At 39.2% G+C, this 20642-nt stretch overlaps 1 protein-coding gene across 4 annotated transcripts; it reads right to left on the reverse strand.

Moving 5' to 3' along the window:
* Positions 1 to 2591: 2591 nt before the first annotated feature.
* Positions 2592 to 20150, reverse strand: GOLGA7 (golgin A7). 4 transcript variants are annotated; one of them, XM_032413350.1, is made up of 6 exons: positions 20056 to 20150; positions 19649 to 19780; positions 14321 to 14473; positions 7730 to 7831; positions 6413 to 6475; positions 2592 to 4000 (listed from the first exon to the last, which is right to left on the reverse strand). In XM_032413350.1, exons 2-5 carry the CDS (start codon positions 19757 to 19759, stop codon positions 6428 to 6430), a joined length of 414 nt encoding a protein of 137 aa, XP_032269241.1. In that variant the 5' UTR covers positions 19760 to 19780; positions 20056 to 20150; the 3' UTR covers positions 2592 to 4000; positions 6413 to 6427. The 4 variants fall into 4 exon arrangements, with proteins under 4 accessions (XP_032269241.1, XP_032269239.1, XP_032269242.1 ...); XM_032413348.1 differs by having other exon boundaries at positions 20005 to 20116; XM_032413351.1 differs by having other exon boundaries at positions 6413 to 6480; positions 20005 to 20116.
* Between the last annotated feature and the right edge of the window lie 492 nt (positions 20151 to 20642).

The raw sequence follows: 20642 nt of genomic DNA on the forward strand, positions 1-20642 counted from the left end.
ATCACTCATTTTAAAAGTAGATAGTCACATCTATAATAATGTTGCTTTTTCAAGCACATAATCCTTCAAACATCTAAGAAATTAGGAATTGGACTAAATAAAACATTTGTGCGTTGTATGAGATACACAAAGATATGCAAATGGGCCCAGCAATCCTTTAATTGGGAAGAAAAGGTCACATTACATGTTTCTGAGTCCTTGTATATCACAGAATCTGAGCTTCTACAGTTGTTGTTTGGCATTTGGTTGTTCCCAGAGACTAATTGCCAAAACATTTTGAATACAAATTATTATGTTCATTTCCTGGCAATAGGTCTGTGAAAATATGAGGTAAGAAAATATAATATATAAGAACAAAAACATTAAGATCAAGAACGACAGATTTGGCAGCTAATGAACTGATTTTTAGCCTCCCCCCTTTTTTTTAAAGATTTATTTTATTTTAGAGAGACAGCGAGCATGAGTGGGAGGGGCAGAGGAAGGAGAGTCTCAAGCAGACTCCCCGCTGTGTGCAGAGCCTGACATGAGGCTCGATTTCATGACCCCTGAGATCACAACCTGAGCCGAAACCAAGAGTCATACGCTTAACTGCCTAAGCCACCCAGGCGACCCGCCACTTCTTTTTTTTTTTTAAATCTTTGTAGCTGAAACAAAAGAAATAAATTCTTCAAAGGCAAAAATCATTTATGGTTCCGACGGTTAAAGATTTCACATAAAAAAAGTGACAGCACAAAGTTAAGTTCTTACAAGGTCAATAAACACTTATATTGCTCAGATGCTCTTTTTAAAAAATCAGAAAATTCTGCTGGCATAAACTCATTTTGACAATGACCCTTAACCAAAATCTTTGATTGTGCCTGATTCATAAAATTATTTCTTTTTGCAAAGTGGAGGTTTTTTTTTTTTTTTTTTAAAGTAGGCATTCAATTCCTACAGGGCTTGTAGGCAGAATTTCACAGAACCTCACATCTGCACCATTTGAAATATATAAGAACTTGGGATGTAAGACAAGAAGAGCTATAGCCTTTATTATAGTCATGTAATTCTATGTTTATTCATTTTGAAGCAAACTATCCTAGAACTTAGGGGGCACAGAACCTACATTTTGGCATTCACAATTCACTGTACATATTTGCTATCTTGTACACTTTTCCAAGTTTTGAGTACTGTGGAGTACTGTTGTAAAACCACTCACTACAGCTTTGGTTGGAGGAAGAATAAAATCCTTCACACCTTACACATTTGCAGCTTAAAGTGGGTCACTGTGTAATGCTTATATTTATTGGTTTATCCTCCAACCAAGCACAGATGAGGATGGGGATCACTTATTGGCAATGTCAGTGATCTACAGAATAAAAAAAGGACAAAGGATGAGTTGGAGGCTTACTCATTATTTACAGATCTACGTACTTTAGATTTTTTTTTTTTTTTTAATGTAATTCCTTTCCTTACCCTGGGAATTCCTATGTACAGGAAAAAGGTCACCGGAATCCTCAAGAGTAGTTATCTCTGTGCAGAAGTCTATTCTGATGGAGTTTAAGCCACAGATATCTTTCCAGTCTTAGAACTTTACAAGGGGGAGTATACAAGTCACTATCTTACGAAGTTAAACACCTTACTAATCAAGATGTAGTGAAGTAACTCTGCTAGTGACCCGTCAGCCTGTATCTTACTCACTTAGCAAATATGAGTGTTAAGTTGATGTGTCCCCTGCAAGGATGATGCTTGGGAGTTAGGGATAGATGCAAGGGTAACTAGAAACAACCTCTGCCCTCATGGAATTAGAAGGATTAGGGTGGGGAAGGAGACACATGGCAAGGGGAAGGGGAGTTCAGTGTATAAATCATATATAGCACTAATACTCTTGACCTCCTGAAAAACAAAGCATGTTACTCTTGAGAAACCATGTCTTTATGCTAGGAGCCAGGCAGGGTCTTATGACCTTCTGTATGAGTACCATTTACTGTCAGTGTAAATTGGGTAGGAAAGAGAAGCTGAAATTTTTTTTTTTTTAAAGATTTTTTTTTATTTGACAGAGAGAGAGCACAAGCAGGGGGAGTAGCAGAGGGAAAGGGAGAAGCAGGCTCCCCGCTGAGCAGGGAGCCCGATGTGGGGCTCGATCCCAGGACCCCGGGATCATGACCTTAGCCGAAGGCAGATGCTTAACCGTCTGAACCACCCAGGCGCCCCTGAAAATTTTATAAAGAAAAATAATCTCACAAAAGTCAGAATATGGACTATATTTTATAAGTGGTTATTCTCTACTAATGCACTTCATCTTAAAAAAGAGTCATCAGATGATCCAAGATAGTAACAATAACTGGTATTTTATTCCTAATGAAACATCCTAATCTTTTATTTCTTTAATTGAATACATTTTTGACTCTCAGGGATGATTTCTTGGTTTTTATCTATTTAGCTAACATATCTGCCTCTTATGAGATAAAGCATGTAAAAAACTGGAAAGTGTGATGAGTGTAAGATGTTTGTTGGAAAATATTAAGCCGCACCGATTCTAGTAGTGTTGTTTATCTGCGAAATTTAATGCCATATCACTTTACCAAACCACACCAAATATGATACAGAGACAATTTGTTTAAGAAAAGTTTTACTAATGTGTTCTTATTTCAGCAAAGTTATTGCAACAGGTTTAAAAGGCAGACAGACACACTATTACAGGCTCTAAAGTAACAAAGGAATTTTATACAAATAAAATATTACACAGACCAATGAGATTTACTGAATAACAGATCCATAAAAGAAACTAAATCTGAAAGATTAAATCCAGTATTAGCACCTACAGTATCTCTGAAAGTAAAACTTTTAACTGTTTCATTCTTTCCTAATATATTTCTGAACTTTCTCCCAAAAACAGTGCTCTCAAACCCCAAAGATGAAGGAAGGGCATAAGAAACCCGGATACTAAGAACATACAGCCAAAAGAACTAGAAACACTGACTCAGACTTGAAAGTTTTAGTTGGAAATCACTGAACTTACTGTACTTGAACCAATCATAAGACTTCTGTGCACTGAATACTGTATATGAGGAAAGTCTATGAATCATAAGATTTGCCAGTAGGGACAGTTAAAAATTAGCAATATACAGTATTATTCCTATCAAATTTTTTTCTCATAAGTTATATTTATAACAAAACTATAATTAAAATATTTATTATACTTGCTTATTACACATTCAGGGACACAGCAGGGACATTTATGTGTTTGATGGTTTAGCATCCACTTTATTGTGCTTACTTATTTTTGTAATGAACACGCAACACATACTACATCTTCCCAACATTCAAGGTAATGCAATAATAACAAAATTCTCCAAAGAAAAATAACTGGAAATTGCATTAAATACTGCTTTAATTAGGAATAATTGCTATCATAAAACAAATAACATTATACATTATTTTTCCAATGAGTTTCAGTTTGAGAAACTGAACAGAAACAGATCTTTAAGATTTTAGTCATGGCAAAACTGGTAGTTCTTCGAAATCTGGGAGATGCATTAGCAAAACCACAGACACAGCCTACCTTTCACCAAAATCCTGGAGAATAGCATTTTATGAATTTGGGGGAGATAAGACTGAATACTGGTTGAGATATGACTTGGAAGTCGAGAGCCACCTGGGAAGCTGGCCCAAGGAATGAAGAGAACCACTGGTACTGGTGGCAGATAAGAAAGAAACTTTGTGTTGGGCTAACCAACGGCCTATTTTATTAATGGCTTTGAATAAAAAAAGTGAAATGCATCATTGTGTTTTCTCAGAAACTAATCAAAAGATTACAGAGTCCTACACAATTTGGAGACACAAAGTGGATGCTGAGCGACTAGAGGTCACTCCAGGTGTGGAATTTTAGAAAGTTAGTCCTTGGAGTAAATGGCACCGTGGCTCTGGCAGCAGATACAAAGGAATGATGCTCTGGAGAGGAGGTAGGGGACACTCTGCGATCGGCCAGTGGATAGATGAGGGTCCCAGCTGGAGGTGGGATCTGCAGTTAGATGCAAAAAGAAGTTTTAGAAAGGGATGCTAAAATAACCTCTACAACATCTCTCCTACACCAGCTCAGAGGAGCTCCTCATAAGTGGGCTAGTTCTAATAGAATACTTGGATCTGTACTAACTGACAAGTGAGGACATAGCTCAACAGTCTAGAAATGCAAGCCCTGGATATTTCAGTCTCTGAACGATCCTGTCACAAGAGGTAGGTAGCACAGCACAGGCTGAAGTGGCGAATCTGGGGCCAGGCCACCTCGACTGCTACCTACTAGTCTTCAGCCTTAGACAAGTAACTTGGGTTCTCTGCGCCTGACTCTCCTCATCTGAGAAAACTGGGATAACAGTACGTACCTTGTTGGGCCGCTGTGATGATCAGTACTAAGCATTTAGAACAGTGCAGGCACATAATGAGCACCCACAAAAGCTGGCTATTTTCCTCAGCACTCATTTATTGTGACCGGGTAATGACATGTTCCAATTTTTAAATAAAAAAGACAATCCAAAGAGAAAACACCATCAGTCTTTAATAGAGCTATTTTAAACATTTTTAATAAAGGCCATCTGCATGATTTGTGTATTTTTTGGTTAAATCATTAACTCTCATGTAATACTTCAACCTGCAGAAACCTTAGAGACTTAAGAAAAACCACAGAGCTGAATTAATTATTCTTACAGTTTCTCCCCCTCCTCCAAGACTTCCGCCCACACTAGATCCTGGGCCTGAGGAACACACAGCTCTAAATTGAACAGAAATATTTGCATTCATGAAACTATCCAGAAGTTCTTAATGTAAATCTTTCCCATTTCAAAATTTCACAGTTGCCTGACTATTGATAGATTAGTCTCTGGTGTGTAATTGCTCAAAACCCCACACCGCCTCAGAAAAACATTACAGTTAGCAATAATAGCTGCAAAATGAGTCATGACAAATGGGTTGTGCCAAGTCAACGCAGCTGCAATTGATAAAACAAACTTATTGCAATGGCACATAACAAAAACCACACATTAAGGCTCCTGGTTGCTCCACTGAGAAGTGTCAGTTTGGAAACTGTACATGACAAAGTCTATGAGCAAGTAACACTAAGTGTTCCCAAACAAGACCTTTTTAAAGAAAAGAAAACACATGGCAGAGGATATCATGATTTAGATTTTTGGCTTTCAAACTCAAAGAATTCAGGTGACACTTTCACTAGTGCTACAAGACAGCAGCTTTGGAATGTTGGTTGGTTTATAGGATTTGATAAATTGTACGGGGCAGACAAAATGTATCTTTTAAGAAAGTCTTGAAAAAGAAAAGGGGAGGATAAACACTTAGAATAATCTGAATCTGATGAACTCTTCCCTCTCCCCATGTTTTCTGCTGCTGCAAGTACTTACAGGAAGTATGGGTTTGTGGTCCACAAAACGGGTTTTGTGGTCCATCGAACTTGGGTTCGTATCCCAAAATGTGTTAAACTGTATGACTTTGAGAACACCATTTCATCTGTTTGTACCTCGGTTTGCTCATCTCTAAAATGGAGGAAATACTCCGCACACTTTTTGTAAGAATGAGACATACCATTTGTAGAACACCTGGCACAGAGCAGGTGCCCTCGAAATGGCAGTTATTATTACTGTTGCCCCGGGAAGGAGGAGGAGGTCTGCTTTGGCAGAATCTGTGTCTGTGCTGCCTGTCAGTGACAAACACCTGCAAACAGTCACGTAGGAAAGTACAGCAGCAGAACACTCTCGGTAGAAAGTGTAAATGACTGGAATCGGCAGAAACAGTGCAGTACGATTTTCTGTTACTTAGAAGCCTGTGCTAATGGACTATGGTTTCCACATGATTCTGCGTCTACACTCCTATCAATATTAACTATTTGTTTCTCACTTCTTCAAGGTCATTATATGGATATAGAAGAACATAAATGTTCTAAACAAAAGAATTAAATTTATGGTTTTAACCACCAGGGTAAGTTTTCTTCTACAGGGCAATGAAGCCACTTAAATAAATGAAATATTCAAAATCTCCCCCTCCACTCTGAAATGTTTCTTTCGTTATTAAAGCCATTCATCATACAGGCAGGGCAATCGCTGAAATGATTTTTATATGCAAAATCCAAAATGATTTTTATATGCAAAATGCCTAGGATTGCTCTGAAATATTAAAACAAGACCTCCTCCCCTGAAAAAACATCTGCCAAAACAAAGTAACAACAAAACAGTCTGAAAACAATACAGAGGGGAAAAACCAGGATTAAATTCTAGATCACTGAATAGAACTTTGGGTTAAATACACATTTTAAATCTCAAGCCAATACAGAGAATATGCCATTCCCTAACGATTTATTTACCATGCAGGGAAGAAAATTCACCCGTGCTACATATGATAAAAACTACATATAAACCATGTAATTTTTTCTTACCTTTAGTTCTATGGTTTATCTTCCACTGCTCATGCCTCTGTCTTCATAAATGGTGATTTCAATCTAAACAGCATAGCTGTTAAGAAAACACACTGGAGAATGGAACATATAAGAGGGGACTGTAGCAAGATGATGTGTACGATCCGCACAGACTTTGCTTTCAATTTCCTTTTGCTCATTTTTTTATTAAGAATTTCTCCTACTTAAGTTAAACATGATGCTCTCCACCTTGCAAAAAACTTTAAGAAATGTAATTGCCTGTAGTAATCTACATGTAATTCCCCTCCCCCCCCAAACATTATTTATTTTTTGGAAAAAAAAAATTCTGAAAAAAGATGCTATATTGTAGAACTAGGGGGTTGTTAGCTGAGAATCGAAGAAGGTAATGGATTCAAGGGTTTAAAATGCCCTCTAATTATCTGCAAACTTTTTCTTGGGAGAGGGTTCATGACCTCTAAAAGTTTAAGAACCACTGCTGCAGAGTATAATAAAACTGCTGAAATTATTATCAGCCGGAAGGCCTGGGATTATCTGACCTAGGTTTTTAAAAAAAATTTATTTTACTCATTACTCCAGTTACCAAGCTAAATTAGTTTTTTTGCAATTCTATTTACCAAATTCACTTAGTGAGTTTCAAAGCTTACTGCCTCTAAAAATATGCACAGTATGTCAAAGGTAATGAAATTATACATCTGGCAGCTGTAACTGATTTCAACCAGTCAGATGAACCCATGGAACTGCAATTCATTTGGATGACAAGTCTCACCACACATTATGAGTTTATGCATTTCAAAGAGGCTTTAGGTTCAGAGTTTCTGCAGCTGAAATGCATTACTCATGCCACCCTCATTATTACTACAAGATGCCCTCAGAACCACCAAGAAAGACAGTAACCAGAATATTAAACAATCTGGAGACCTGCACAACACAAAGGAAGGAGATGTGCTTTAAGAAAAATGTTGGGAGATAGGAGCTTGTGGTAGGTATGCAATTCACACAGAAGATTCCCAGGGCAGGGGCGCCTGGGTGGCTCAGTCGTTAAGGGTCTGCCTTCGGCTCAGGTCATGATCCCAGGTCTTGGGATCGAGCCCTGCATCGGGCTCCCTGCTCGGCGGGAGGCCTGCTTCTCCCTCTCCCACTACCCCTGCTTGTGTTCCTGCTTTAGCTGTCTCTGTCAAATAAATAAATAAAATTAAAAAAAAAAAAAAAGATTCCCAGGGCAAATACAAGAGAAGGGAGTTAAATCCTCTCTAGTTGTACCATCAAAATTTTCTTTTTATAGATATTTAGACCTTATAATCTGGACAAAAAAGATACAACTCGAAGTCCTCTCTCAATGGGATCTGTCAGGAGGAGGCCTTGGGGAGCATATATCTTCTCATTCTGCTCTTGAATGTATTTGGACACTTTCTTCAGAACCTGACAAAAAGAAACACCATAGCTTTTAACAAATGTCATCAGATTTCCCATTAAGTATCAGCTGGATCTCAAAATACTCAGGCAGTGGAATTAGCTTTTAAAACAAGAAATGGATATCCATATGAAGGGATACAGCTGTGAGTATTTGGCACACACCGGTTGTGTACGACATACAGCACAGCCTGATGGACTCTGCAAGTCACTTAAGTACCAATGCATACAAAAGCATGAGCACCAGCCCCTCCTTCTTACCTGCTGTCGTCTCAATCCTGGATATACAGAAATAAGTAGGTGATTCTGTACACAAAAGTTGGTTGTACTTTTCTCTTTCCCACTCATCAAATGTTAATGTGACACCAAGGTAGCTCTTGGCCGTTCCCTTTAACACTTAAGAACTGCCGCTTCTCTCCTTTGAATGTCTTTGTCAACTTTAAGTAATGATACAAAGTTGGCCCATTAACAAGAAATAGCCCAGTTAGTTTAAAACTGAGTTTATTTCCTTTGTAAGGCATGTGACAGCTGCCAAGGAGTTTCTGATGACAAGTGTCTTACATCATTTCCACCACTGCATATAATGCTACTCTATAGTTTGCTCTTGTGTCCTTGATGGGAACTTTGGTTTATAAGTTTAGCACTAAGGTTGTAAAAGTCAAAGCAAATGCAGACAAAAGCCAGATAGGATACAAAGGAACTTCTGGAAATTGCCAAATCTCTAGCTTTAATAAGGTCAATTTTGAGACAGATAAGCTAGAAGAAAATAAATCTTAATAGCTATATACAAAATCAGAGAGTTACATGTTTTATTTCAGATTCAAAGTCATCATAACCCTTTTTTGGCTCTAGTGTTCAAAAAGGCTTTGATCCAGTTCTTTAATTACTATATATTTTCTTAAATTCATACGACCAGCATATGCTATAGTCTTGGATAAATGTGATCACAACGTAAGGGGAAAAAAAGAACTGTATGAGAATCAGGTTAGAGATTAAGAAACAAATTAAGTGTGGGTCTATAATGTACCAGGGCAAACTAACAAAATTAGGATGCTACAATTTAGGTGCTGTAGTATAAGCTGATTTAGAATTTAAAACACTAGGTAGTTTGCATAACGAATTTTCTTTTTTTTTTCACTCTTAAGGTGAATTGCATTATTTGTATCTTTTGAATTTTCTTATTGAAGGAAAATAAAATTTAAATAAGTTTATTCAAGTTGCATCTTTGGGAATACTGTAATTTGGGAATACTAAAATTCAAGTTGCATACTTTAGGAATACTATAAGTTCTAAAAGAGCATGATGTTATTAAAAGAGCAATCTGCAGGGTTCTTTAGGTAGAATTAAGAATACCACTTCTAAAGAAAACATTTTTTTTCATCTAATTACCTGAAATAATACAAGTATCATTCTCCTATTTTCAATTCTCAAAGAACTCGAGTGATTCTTGGTCTTTATGAGCTAAAAAGAAATCTTAGGTACTATCTTTCTATCAGAGTTTGTCAATCATGCTAAAATAACAAATAGAAGGAAGTAGCCCATAAAGGTGCCCAACTCAGGACCCTCAGTCTTCTCTCCAATTTCTTTCTCAGCTCACCTGCCAGAACTGGAAATTGGAGAGTCGGTCTACCCTCACTCCAGTCCATTTCCACTAGGGGGGACAGTCAGAAAAGTGCTTGCACGACTGGTTTCAAAGAAAGGACTCCTTCAGAACAGCTTTCCTTCCTCTCTCCTTGGGTACAGGTTACCAGCAAAGAAATAGCATGCCTTTATTTGATTTAAGCATAACTTTGTTGTGCAAGGTTTTTATTTAAACTTTAATAACATTCATGTGCACTTAGGTATCAGTTCAGAAAGAAAACAAAGTTTTCTTTTTGCATAAGCTCCAAATCCTCTTATACCACTCTGGTGAAGGCAGGACTGTCTTAAATAAGACGCTCTTAAACTCTTAGTCTCTTTAGCAACAAGAAAGCATTAACATGAGTAAACTCATAATGCATCCCAGGCAGGACAAAGCAGCATTCTTACTCCCAAAAAACTTTATGTTGACATTTTAGTCATAGTTTATTATTTTTGGAAATCAATGTCAAAACAAACTATAATATTGAACAAAATTATCTGTTATCCTCAAACCCTCAACAAAGCCTCAATCTGTATAATATTTACAAAGCTAAACACAATCAAACCTCAGTAAAGACTATTATCCTCCTTGAGAATACTAAACTGGAGAGACCCTTAAGAAAAAATACAGACGTTCAAGAAAAAATATCCTAAGTGAGGCTAAGCGAGAACAGCAGGATCTTAGTATTTTCAGAAAATATCTAAGTTGCTTCTAATTTGTTCCTTTTGCAGATTAAAGCACGTAAGCAGAAGGGATGTTTTGAACAAGACAGACAGCTACTGAGCGGAGAAGCTTCTACAAGCCTATTTGTTCCCTAATTATAATGGGCAGCAACAATAGAGAAATAACACTGAAGTCTTTATCTTCATTTTAAATCAATAAATAGCACATTATAGGAAAAAAAAAAGCATGATTGTTCTAATGAGTTTTAAAAGGCTTATTTACAATTTCAAAAAATTTAACCCACATGACAAAGTGTAAGCACTATTATATTTGGCTTACTGTTTGTAGACTGAAAATTTTAGTGTTTAAAGTATAAGTACATGTCTTAATTATGACCATTCCAGTTATTCACTTGGCACAATCTAGTTATTCATGTCCAGTTTCTAAAATAAAATTACCTACTTAAAAAATGTGGCCACACCTTAAATTTTGGTTTCTTGACTAATTTTATTTCGTCTTTTTTTTTTTTAAAAGATTTTATTTATTTATTTATTTGAGAGAATGCAGAGCAAGAGAGTGCACATGAGTGGGGTGGGAGGGAGAGGGAGTAGCAGGCTTCCCACTGAGCAGGGAGCCCGATGTGGGCTTGATCCCAGGACCCCGAGATCATGACCTGAGCCGAAGGCAGATGCTTAACCAACTGCGCCACCCAGGCATCCCTAATTTTATTTGGTCTTTACTTGCTTTATAATGCTCCATAAAAAGAAAGAAACCTTGATAAGACTTACAAAGTAGTACCTTCTACATTGCCTATGAATCCAAGTTAAAACATATATTGGGATCAATTTCCACTCTATTTCTGATACAGAGAACTACCTTTCAAGATTAATAATCAAAGGGATGATGACTGATTGTAGGCTCCACGCCCAAGGTGGGACTTGAACTTACAACCCTGATATCACAAGTTGCATGCTCTACCAACTGAGCCAGCCAGGTGCCCCAATAGTCAAAGGGATTTTAATTAAAAGCTGCTAAATGTTTTAAGCAGCTAAATAAGTTAGCAGATGCAAAAAAAGATGACTTATACCTGAAAAAAACTGTTCACAAATATCTAATTAAAACACGTGTGTGTGTATATATATATGTAAACACATTAGTGTGTGTATATACATATAAAAATATGTATATACAAACTTAATTTTTAAATTTGTCTTAAGAGAACACTATTTATTAGGCATCTACCATATGTAAGGAAATACATTAATTCTAATGTATTTTATAGTTGAGAGAACTCAGAGAGATTAATTTGTCCATGATCCCATAATTAATGTAATTGACTTGGCTGGCAACCAATTACCAATTTCTTTTTACAACTGACATTAGAAGGAGGTATCTATCTATTTCAGCAAATGCACATGGATAAATAAAAGTTAATTAAAATCTTATCAACAAATGTAAAAGCTATAGGGAAATGACAACTCAATTTTCTAATACTCCACTAAGCATGAACAAAATTCTCTAGAGGATATAATTCTACCTTAAATTGGTAGCATCCTATACTTCTTTAAATGACCATCCCTGGATGGCCTAGTTTCTATCCATATGAATTCAGCCTTATCCCCTCCTACATTCAGCTTCTCATGAAATCTTGGTTCCACTATCACCATATTCCTTGAATTTGTTCATCTCCTTCCATCTCTACTGCTCCATTCCCTGTCCAAGCTATCATCATCTCTTCCTGATTTCTATGGAGCATCCCACCTGGTTTCCCTACTTCCATTTTTATATCTTTTTTCCCCCCTAGAATAAAGAGATTGCTTTAAAATGAAAATCTGATCATATCACTCTTCTGCTTAAAATCTTTGAGTAGCTTCCCCGCTGCACTGAAAATAAATTATGAACATCTTTCCAGGGACTACATACTCCTACATGATACAGTTCCTCCTTACCTCTCCAAACTCACCTCTGGACCCTCTCTCCACTCCTCTCCTTCCACACCGACCTTCTTACAGCTCCCAGGACACATCACGCTCTCTGGGCCTTTGCACACACTTATCTCTCTACCTGAATGAATGGTCCCAGGATTTGCATCCTTCATGTAGCCGCTTATAGGTTATCACTTCAGAGGCCTTTTCTGACCACACAATCTAAATTAGGTCTCTCCTATTATTTTCTATCACAGGAAAGTTTGTTTCCTTCAAGACACTTATCATCATTTATAATTTAGTTGGTTTTGTTTCCTTTGCATCAGTTGTTACCACTAAATTATAAACACAAGGTCAGCAATCATGTTTGCCCTATTCTGTTATATCCCCTGCACACTGTTTAGCACATGGTAGGCTTTCAATAAATATTTACCAAATGAATGGACTCCTTTGTCCCTTCACTCAGCAAATGTACTATTAAAGAGAAGCTGCTAAGACAAAACACAGACTGAAAGCTGATACTGATCCTCTAAAACTTCTGATTTTGAATGTTAAACAGGAATGAAAGCTGCTTCTCTGTATGATATGGAAAAAAATATAAACTACTCATTTAGTTATTTAAATACACCCTTTTAGTAACACTAAGACAATTCATGTCAGGATGCTAATGAAGCATATGGCAGCACTTTCAGCCAGTAACTCACAAAAATACTTCAGTTGCAACTGTATCTGCTTTCCACTATATAGAGTCCAAGACAACCACAGGGACACTTCTATTAGGTGGGGTATAATCTGTAACATAGATATCCTTATAGCATTTCAGTTGCTAAACATTACTGTGATTAACTTAAATTCATTCAACACACATTCAGTGAGTGCCTAATACACCCAGGGCATGGTGTTGGGCACAAAGAGGGACACAAAATGGTTAAGGCACTGTCCTTGATCTCAAGAAAAACACATACTTGAAGGGCAAATAATGCAAACTGCTACATTCCAAAGTCAAGAGAGGTAAGTGCCAGGAAAAGAGACGTAAATAAAATGTTGTGGGAATACAAAGTCGAGAAAGAATTATGATTAGAAGAGTAAGGAAAAGTGAGATGACAGTAGGACCTAAAGGACTGGTGAGATTTGAACATGGGAAGAATGGCACTGTAGGTGGAGGAAAACCTCGGAGGGTGTGCTTGGGGCCCGGCGAGGGAATGAGTTTGGCTGAAAGACTGAGTGAAGAAGGGGTGGGAGACAAAGCTGGAAAGGTAAGTTGGAGGTCACTTGGAGAAAGGGCTTGAACTTTACTCATTGGCAGTAAATGGGAAGCCAGGGAAAGCCTCTGGCTTCGTAAGAGTGCTAGAGGAAGTAATACAGTGTTGTTGTTATTGTTTTTTTTTTTAAAGATTTTATTTTATTTATTTTAGAGAGAGAGAGAAAGAGTGCATGTGAGTGGGGAGAGGGGCAGATCAGGAAAGAGACAGAATCTCAAGCAGACTGTGCTGAGTGCAGAGCCCGACACAGGGCTCAATCTCAGGACCCTGAGAGATCATGACCTGAGCCGAAATCAAGAGCTGGAGGCTCAAGTGACTGAGCCACCCAGGCACCCCAGTAACGCAGTATTTTATGAAGGCAGCAGCAGATGGTTTGGAAAAATAAAAGAATGGAAGAGATGAAACTCGTCAGACTACTTCAATAGTCTTAGAGACAGGTAGTAAGGGCACATGTTAGAACACTGGCAGAGGAAATCATGAAAAGTTAATGAATGAGAAACTGTAAGATATTTCAGTCTTTGACAACTGATAAATTTTCCCCTTCTTCATCCTCTACACCTTAAGATGGTACTGAAAAAGGCAGGGCGCTATTAAAAAAATGGGGAGGTGTGAGGTTTGCCTTTTGGAAATCTAAGTTGAGAAGCTGGCAACTCCAGGTCTAGCATGCAGCTAGAAAAAGAAGTGGCAGGATAAGATTGAAGATAGAGACCTGGGGGGAAAAAGTAAGAGGATTCTCAGAAAGCTAGACAGAATGAGAATATAGATTTTCCACAGTCTTCTTAAGTGTAAGCCAATTTGAACATTGGTATGTCACCTTCATGTGGACAGATCAATTTTGACCAGTTTCTGAAAGACTCAGGACTCTTTCTTTACCATGTGCTCTAGATATAGGAGCAACAACAAAATTTGAATTATTATTATTATACATGCCCCTTTAAGTTTTATGGCAACTGTCACCACGTAAACATGTCAACAACTCACCTTTTTTTATGATTTTGAGATTTTGCGAAAACAAAGGTAGCCTTACCTTCTCATAATGAGTTTCCATGCATAAGAAGATGGTGTATGCTGTTAAACAAGCCAAACAGCCTTCAAGATAGGACTGGCCCCCAAGCTTCTCTGCTTCTGCATAAAGGTTATTTAGAGTTCGAACTGTTTCTTCAAACTGCTGTCTATCAATCTGTACGGAAAAAAGAATTTAAAAATAAGTTTTGGAAAAAAAGATCAACCACTCACTGATGCTTGCTACCACTAAATTATTCTGCTATTTTGTCAACATTCTTATCCACTAGGTGGCAAACATTTTAGGTGATGAAATCGGGACCTATGTTACTGGAACTGCGTAGTCTTTGTTTATTCTCATCCCTCTTATGGACACTGGGTATCTTCAAGACTCAATATGGTATCTCTTTATTCTCTATACTGAGTATCAAGTAACTTAATAAAATTATACAATCCTGGGGTACCTGGGTGGCTCAGTTGGTTGAGTGTCCGACTCTTGGTTTCGGCTCAGGTTATGATCTCATGGGTCATGGGATGGAGCCCCATGTTGGGCTCTGTGCTCAGCAGGGAGTCTGCTGGATTCTCTCTCTCCCTCTGCCCTTCCTCCCCTCCCCGCCCCCCAGCTCGTGCTCTCTCTCTCTCAAATAAATAAATCTTTTAAAAAAATTATACAATCCTTCCATCTTTCCATTCACTTATATTCACATTTACTGAGCATCTACCATCAGACAGATGTTAGGACAGACCTTAGAGAAAGATGAATAACCGTTTCAGTCCTCCAGGAGTTGGCAGTCATGAAAGCAGAATAGGTATGTAAACATATAAACGTAATAAATTGACAAAGTACTACAGTGGAGGCATATTTAAAATATGGTGGGGGCACAAAAGGAAGGAGACGTTCTCTTTATCTGGAAAGAGCAGGTAATCTTATTATTTTTTTAATGTTTTTATCTAAATTCCAGTTAACTAACATACAATGTAATATTAGTTTCAGGTGTACAAAAGAGTAATTCAACACTTTCATACAACACCTGATGCTCATCACAAGTGCACTCCTTAATCCCCATCACCTATTTCACCCATCCCTCCCCCCCCAATCCACCTCCCCTCTGGTAACCATCAGCTTGTTCTCTACAGTTAAGAGTCTGTCTCTCGGTTTGCCTCTCTCGCTCTTAAGAGCAAGTAACCTTAAATTGAGTCCCTAAACACTGGAATCTACTGAAAGCTCACACTAAACAAGACAAAATCTCAAACTATCACACAATTCTTCACACCAAGTCATTCCTATCACCTTTCTATTCAGTGACACCATTATCTCACATTTACACTAATACTACCACTGTCATCCATTTTCACTCTAATCTCCTGTTTTCACTTTTTTCCCCTAACTTTGTAGATTTTAAAACTCAATGCTCTACCCTAGGACTTTCACCCCATTAGTAGAGTATTTCATGCAACACTACCATTCTTGGCAAAAAAGGACAATTTATCTGTCCTTAATCTAGGCCTCTTCTCACACATCTGCCTTATTCCTGAAAGGAGTAACTCCTTACATATAAATTTTATCTTTTATGAAGGCTTTTCTTTTTCTTTTGAGAGAGACTCTTAAGCAGGTTCCATGCTCAGCGTGGAGCCTGACACGGGGCTCGATCTCACAACCCTGAAATCATGACCTGAGCCGAAATCAAGAGTCAGAGGCTTAACTGACTGAGCCACCCAGGTGCCTCACTTTTGTGAAGTCTTTATATAGAAACAGACTTGGAAAAAAGTTAAAGAACTTCGATATACAGTTTGAGACAAAACAGTTCCAAGAACATAATTTTTTAAAATGTAAAACGATATGATCATCACCTTTAAGCTATTAAAATCCTTTAGGTTAGAGGCAGTTGCAATTATTTTTTTGTCCTTTGTGTGGAAGAACTATTGAGGACCCAATGGGCAGATGGCATGAAAAACTTTAATGTGAACTTTAAAGTGGTGGCAGTTCTTCTGTTTTTCAAAAGGAGCTACTTTTAATTTCCCAGAATATTCAGAGTTTCTGACAAGGGTTGGGTGGGTGGAGATGGTGCTAGGAGCCAGGGTAGCATTCCTGCACTGAGCCACCACTTGAAGAATGGTCATCTGGGGAATCTATGTCAGAGTTCTCATTCCCTGAAAACGGACTTTGTTCACTCCATGAACAAATATTTATAACAAATTGTTATCTTTACTAATTATGCCCAATTAACACCTTCAGTTTGTCACATCAGCAAGTCCACAAAAGTCTAAATAATTTCAAACACGCACATTTGATCTACCTAAAATGTTATGATCTGATAAGGAAAGTTCTTTGAATTATTTACATTTCTCTAGACATAGTGTGATTCAAAACCATGGGATCCAACCGAGAAACATTTCTTTCAGGTCAGAATTACTGGTCATACCAGAAACATGAATTCTTAAAAAAGTTATTCCAAGATTATAAGGCTTTATAGGATGGAGGTAAATCATAGATCATTAAAAAGAAAAAATCCAAGGTGAAGGATTTTTTAAAAAAAGTTTAATAAAAATGAAATTTAAGAAGTCAATAATTTCTTTGAAAGGCTATTAAAAAAGGGGGTAAAAAGCATGCTAGCCAGCAGTGAAGGCAAAGGACATAACATACAAGGGGTCAACAGAACAAATGTGGGCATTTTCCTCTCACTCACTTCACTAGGAAGAACATCTGTCAGTGTTCTTCCTTGGGTACTTGAAGACTGATACTGAAGCTATACAAAATTGGGAGATTTGTGAAGTGGGAGCCAAATATAAATTTGGAGTAATGAACATTGAAAATCAGAAGGAAATAGGAATCAGACTCATTTTCCCAGAATTTTTGTTTCCTGAACTATGTGGTAGAAAGCATGGAGCTGAAGCTTAAAGTGATCATAAGTCAAAGGTAACAAGTCAAAGGTAATTTCTACCAACCAGATGTAGACACATTTTTTTAAAGGTATGTAAGGGAACAAATGCTTCAATTATAGTTCACTCATTTCTCTCCTACCCAGACCAAGGGTGCCTAACATGACTATTTTTGCTAAAGTGAGAATAAAGCTTTCTTTAGGAACTGTCCTGGCAACAAAGTACTTAAGCATCTAAGTATTACATTCTAAGAGGCAACAGAAAAAGTAAACTTGTTAATAGGCAGAATTTGTCCTCACTCCCAGATTAAAGGGTACAAATGTATGTGTGTTTAATGCTTTAAAGTAACACAAAACATTTGTATATTAGTTTCTTCCTCTATTAAATTGCCAAGTGTGATGTTCTCACAAAAGGAAAATCAGCCCCAGTGGCAGAGCAATCAGTACAATTTCTAGGGTAAGTAGTAGAGAAACAAAGAAACCTTTCAATTTTCCATCAAACAAAGCAAGGAAAATTTAAACCTGTAATTGAAATTTGATTTCAACGCACTAAAAGAAAAATCAAAGCTCTCCCAAGCAGTTTAAAGTATAAACTAGTATTTTAACCCAAACATTTAAAAAAAGGAAAAAACAAACAAACAAACAAAACCTCAAAGACACAATTGAACAGCACCAAATAACACTCCATCTAGTACTCAGAGTCACAAGCAGTTCTAGGCTATAATCTGAAGTCAAAGAAATAAAAGGACTCCAGAATTTAGAAACATCAATTTCCTATAAGTATCAGTGGAGTACTGTGACTACACTGTGTTTCTGTATTCAGACTATAAAATAAAGGCTCTACCACACACGGAGTGGAAGGCTAATGTCTGATTCTGCATACATATATTTGGCTCAGTTATGAGTTGGAAGTTTGACTTTAAAACCTCTAAACAAAAGAATCTTGTAACATCCAAGTAAGTGTGGTAAAAAGAATAGTTTACACTCTGATTTGAAAGTACATAAATAGTATAAGTCAGAGTTTCCATAACAAGCTTACAAACAAAACATTTGCTTCATTTCATACAAGCCGTAACATGTAAAACATGTTAACTGTGATGTTAAATTATTTTAAAAATAACATTCAGTAGCTCTAGCCAACAGGCAACTTGCTCAATTTCTACTTCTTCAAACCACGGTGGAAATGTCCACCCAGTGTCAAGCTGAGTTAACCCAACATGGAGACAATAAACTGCAGCATTTATGTGGCATTTCACAGACAAGCTAATCTACAAACCATCTTTATAAAGCATACCTGATCTTTCATTTGCACTTAAAGAAACATACTTAGGTCACTAACCTGACCACAGTTATAAATTAAGTCGAAGGACACTACAATTGATATACATTGATTTTCCAAACTTGGCCATCAGGTAGAACCACCCACCTGTTACAAGTTGATTTTAAAGGGCTGCTACACATTTCTCTAGTACAGACTCATCTACACCCACTTATCGCATGACCAGTATTTCTTACTCCCACACCCACAGCACACCTAATCACCTCAGTCCCTCACCCTCCCCATCAAGGTGAAAAGAGCACAAAACCTGCTCCATCTAACCAGAAACCGATCTCTAAAAAGGAAACAGAATGTAAGGTAACATGGCTCAAGACCAAAAGATCTTTCTTTGGGGGGGTAAACACTTGCGGGTATAAGAAAACACACACATATGCTCACTTCATTGTACTTTTAGAATAAAATAACAATGATTCCCCCCCCCCCCCAAGTCTGAAGAAAGAGGAAAAAGCCCATTCTTCCATTTCTGTATGCAAGGTTGCCTAAGGGACCTATATCCTGATGCCAATTTTGATATGCAAGCCAACAAAACACAGGTGGCTCCCAGTGATGGTAACTGGGAATGACAAGCCTAAGGCCTTGTTCTGAGATCTTCCCCTGTCCAGGCCGATCTAATGCTCTGCGTTTTTCAGGTTCAAAAAAGGCCTGTCTGTACTGCCTGGCACAGCAACTTAATAAACCCTTTCTGCCGAGCAGTGCGACCAGCACAATGGCCACAAACGCCAGTCACGAGAATGATGATTACTCCTGCCTGGGGAGGTAGGAGGATATAGCTTCCAACACGCTGAGTTAGGTGGCTTGGAACCTCAGGAATTAGTTCCTCATCACTGCTGTCAATAACCCGGGGTGGGGGTGGGGGGACAGCCGGGAAGAAGACGGCTGGCTGGGTACAGATTCCCGGCACTGGGCACCACAGAGCTCTATAAGGTCATCACACCGGGGGCTTGGCCTTATTCGTCCTCCTCCAAGCACCGTGTCTTGCTTAGTGGCCCTCTTCTGACCAAGGCTCCTTCTTTGCCTTCCCCTCCCCAGAGCCATGAGACACACTGCGAGCCCGGTGTCGGCACATACTCCCTCCCGTCCCTGAAGAGCCCCCCTCCCTCGCCCCAGAGCAGGTGCGGGGAGCCAGTCTGCGTACCCGGTTCTCCAGCTCCGCGGGGAACTTGGTCTGGAACTGGCACCGTGTGCCACTGCTGTAGTCTCGCTGAATGAATACCTTCCCGGACACCGGCGCCTGCTGCGGCCTCATGGCGAGGACAGGACGCGCGCGCTGCGGGTTCGGTGGGGGGGGGAACACCAACCACGGGTCAAAGCCCCGGCCTGGACCCAAGACTCCAGCCCGCCAGACCCCCAGCCCCACCCACCGGACAAAGCGGCCCAAGGCCTCCCCCGCCCCACTCCCCTTCACCCATACTGTCACCGCGGGCTTTTAACTACAGCCCCGGCCCAGGCCCCGCGCCCCCCACAGCCCGGTTCGGCCCGGGAAACACGAACCCGCCTCCTCTGCCCTCCAGCTGCAGTCGTACCGCCCACGCCGTCACTTACGTCCTGCCGCAAAAGGCCTCTTTCCCCGCCCCACAGCTCGGCCTCCTACCTCAAGGCCGGGGCCCACCCTCTCCCCGGCCGTAAAGCGACTCTGGTGAGGCTGCGCGTTGCTGCGTGGAGGCGCGCCCAGAGGGCGGGGCCCGGCCCGATACCGCCTCTCGCCCCGCCGGGAGGAGTCAACACGGAAGGAAAAGGCTGGGCTGGGGGAGGGGGGTTGGTGTGGGGGATAACTGTGGAGGCTGGACTCTCCCGGTGGTTGCAGAGGTCTAAGACTCGGGATTTCCCCGTTGTGTCATATCCGTGTTGTGTCATTTCCCTAGGGATGGTCGAGGTAGTTTTTGATCACTGATGTAAGGCGTTATTTTCACTCTTGATTGGATGTCCTAGCTTACACGTGGGACACCGCCCGACTCTACAAAACAAACTGCTCACACAAATTTGGAAATAGAAAGCAGACGTCTAGGGATCCTTTTGGCAATGGGGCGGGAGAAAGAGAGGACAAAGAACCTGCTTGGGCTTTATTATCAAGCATCCCTCCTCCAATTCTCTGAGGTGTTACCGTTTCTCTTACCCCAAAGATTTTCATC

This window comes from Phoca vitulina, unplaced genomic scaffold, assembly GCF_004348235.1.
Source record: "Phoca vitulina isolate PV1807 unplaced genomic scaffold, GSC_HSeal_1.0 scaffold15, whole genome shotgun sequence".
Lineage (NCBI taxonomy): Eukaryota > Metazoa > Chordata > Mammalia > Carnivora > Phocidae > Phoca > Phoca vitulina.

Bases quoted from the DNA above. Each gene is read 5' to 3' on its own strand.
- GOLGA7 (XM_032413350.1), bottom strand. From the start codon at position 19,759: ATGAGGCCGCAGCAGGCGCCGGTGTCCGGGAAGGTATTCATTCAGCGA. The intron at 7,832-14,320 runs GTAAGGCTACCT...TCTTTTTGTCAG, and splicing joins TGGAAACTCATTATGAGAAG to GTTCTGAAGAAAGTGTCCAA. The intron at 6,476-7,729 runs GTATCTTTTTTG...TATGCTGTTTAG, and splicing joins TTGAGAGAGGACTTCGAGTT to ATTGAAATCACCATTTATGA.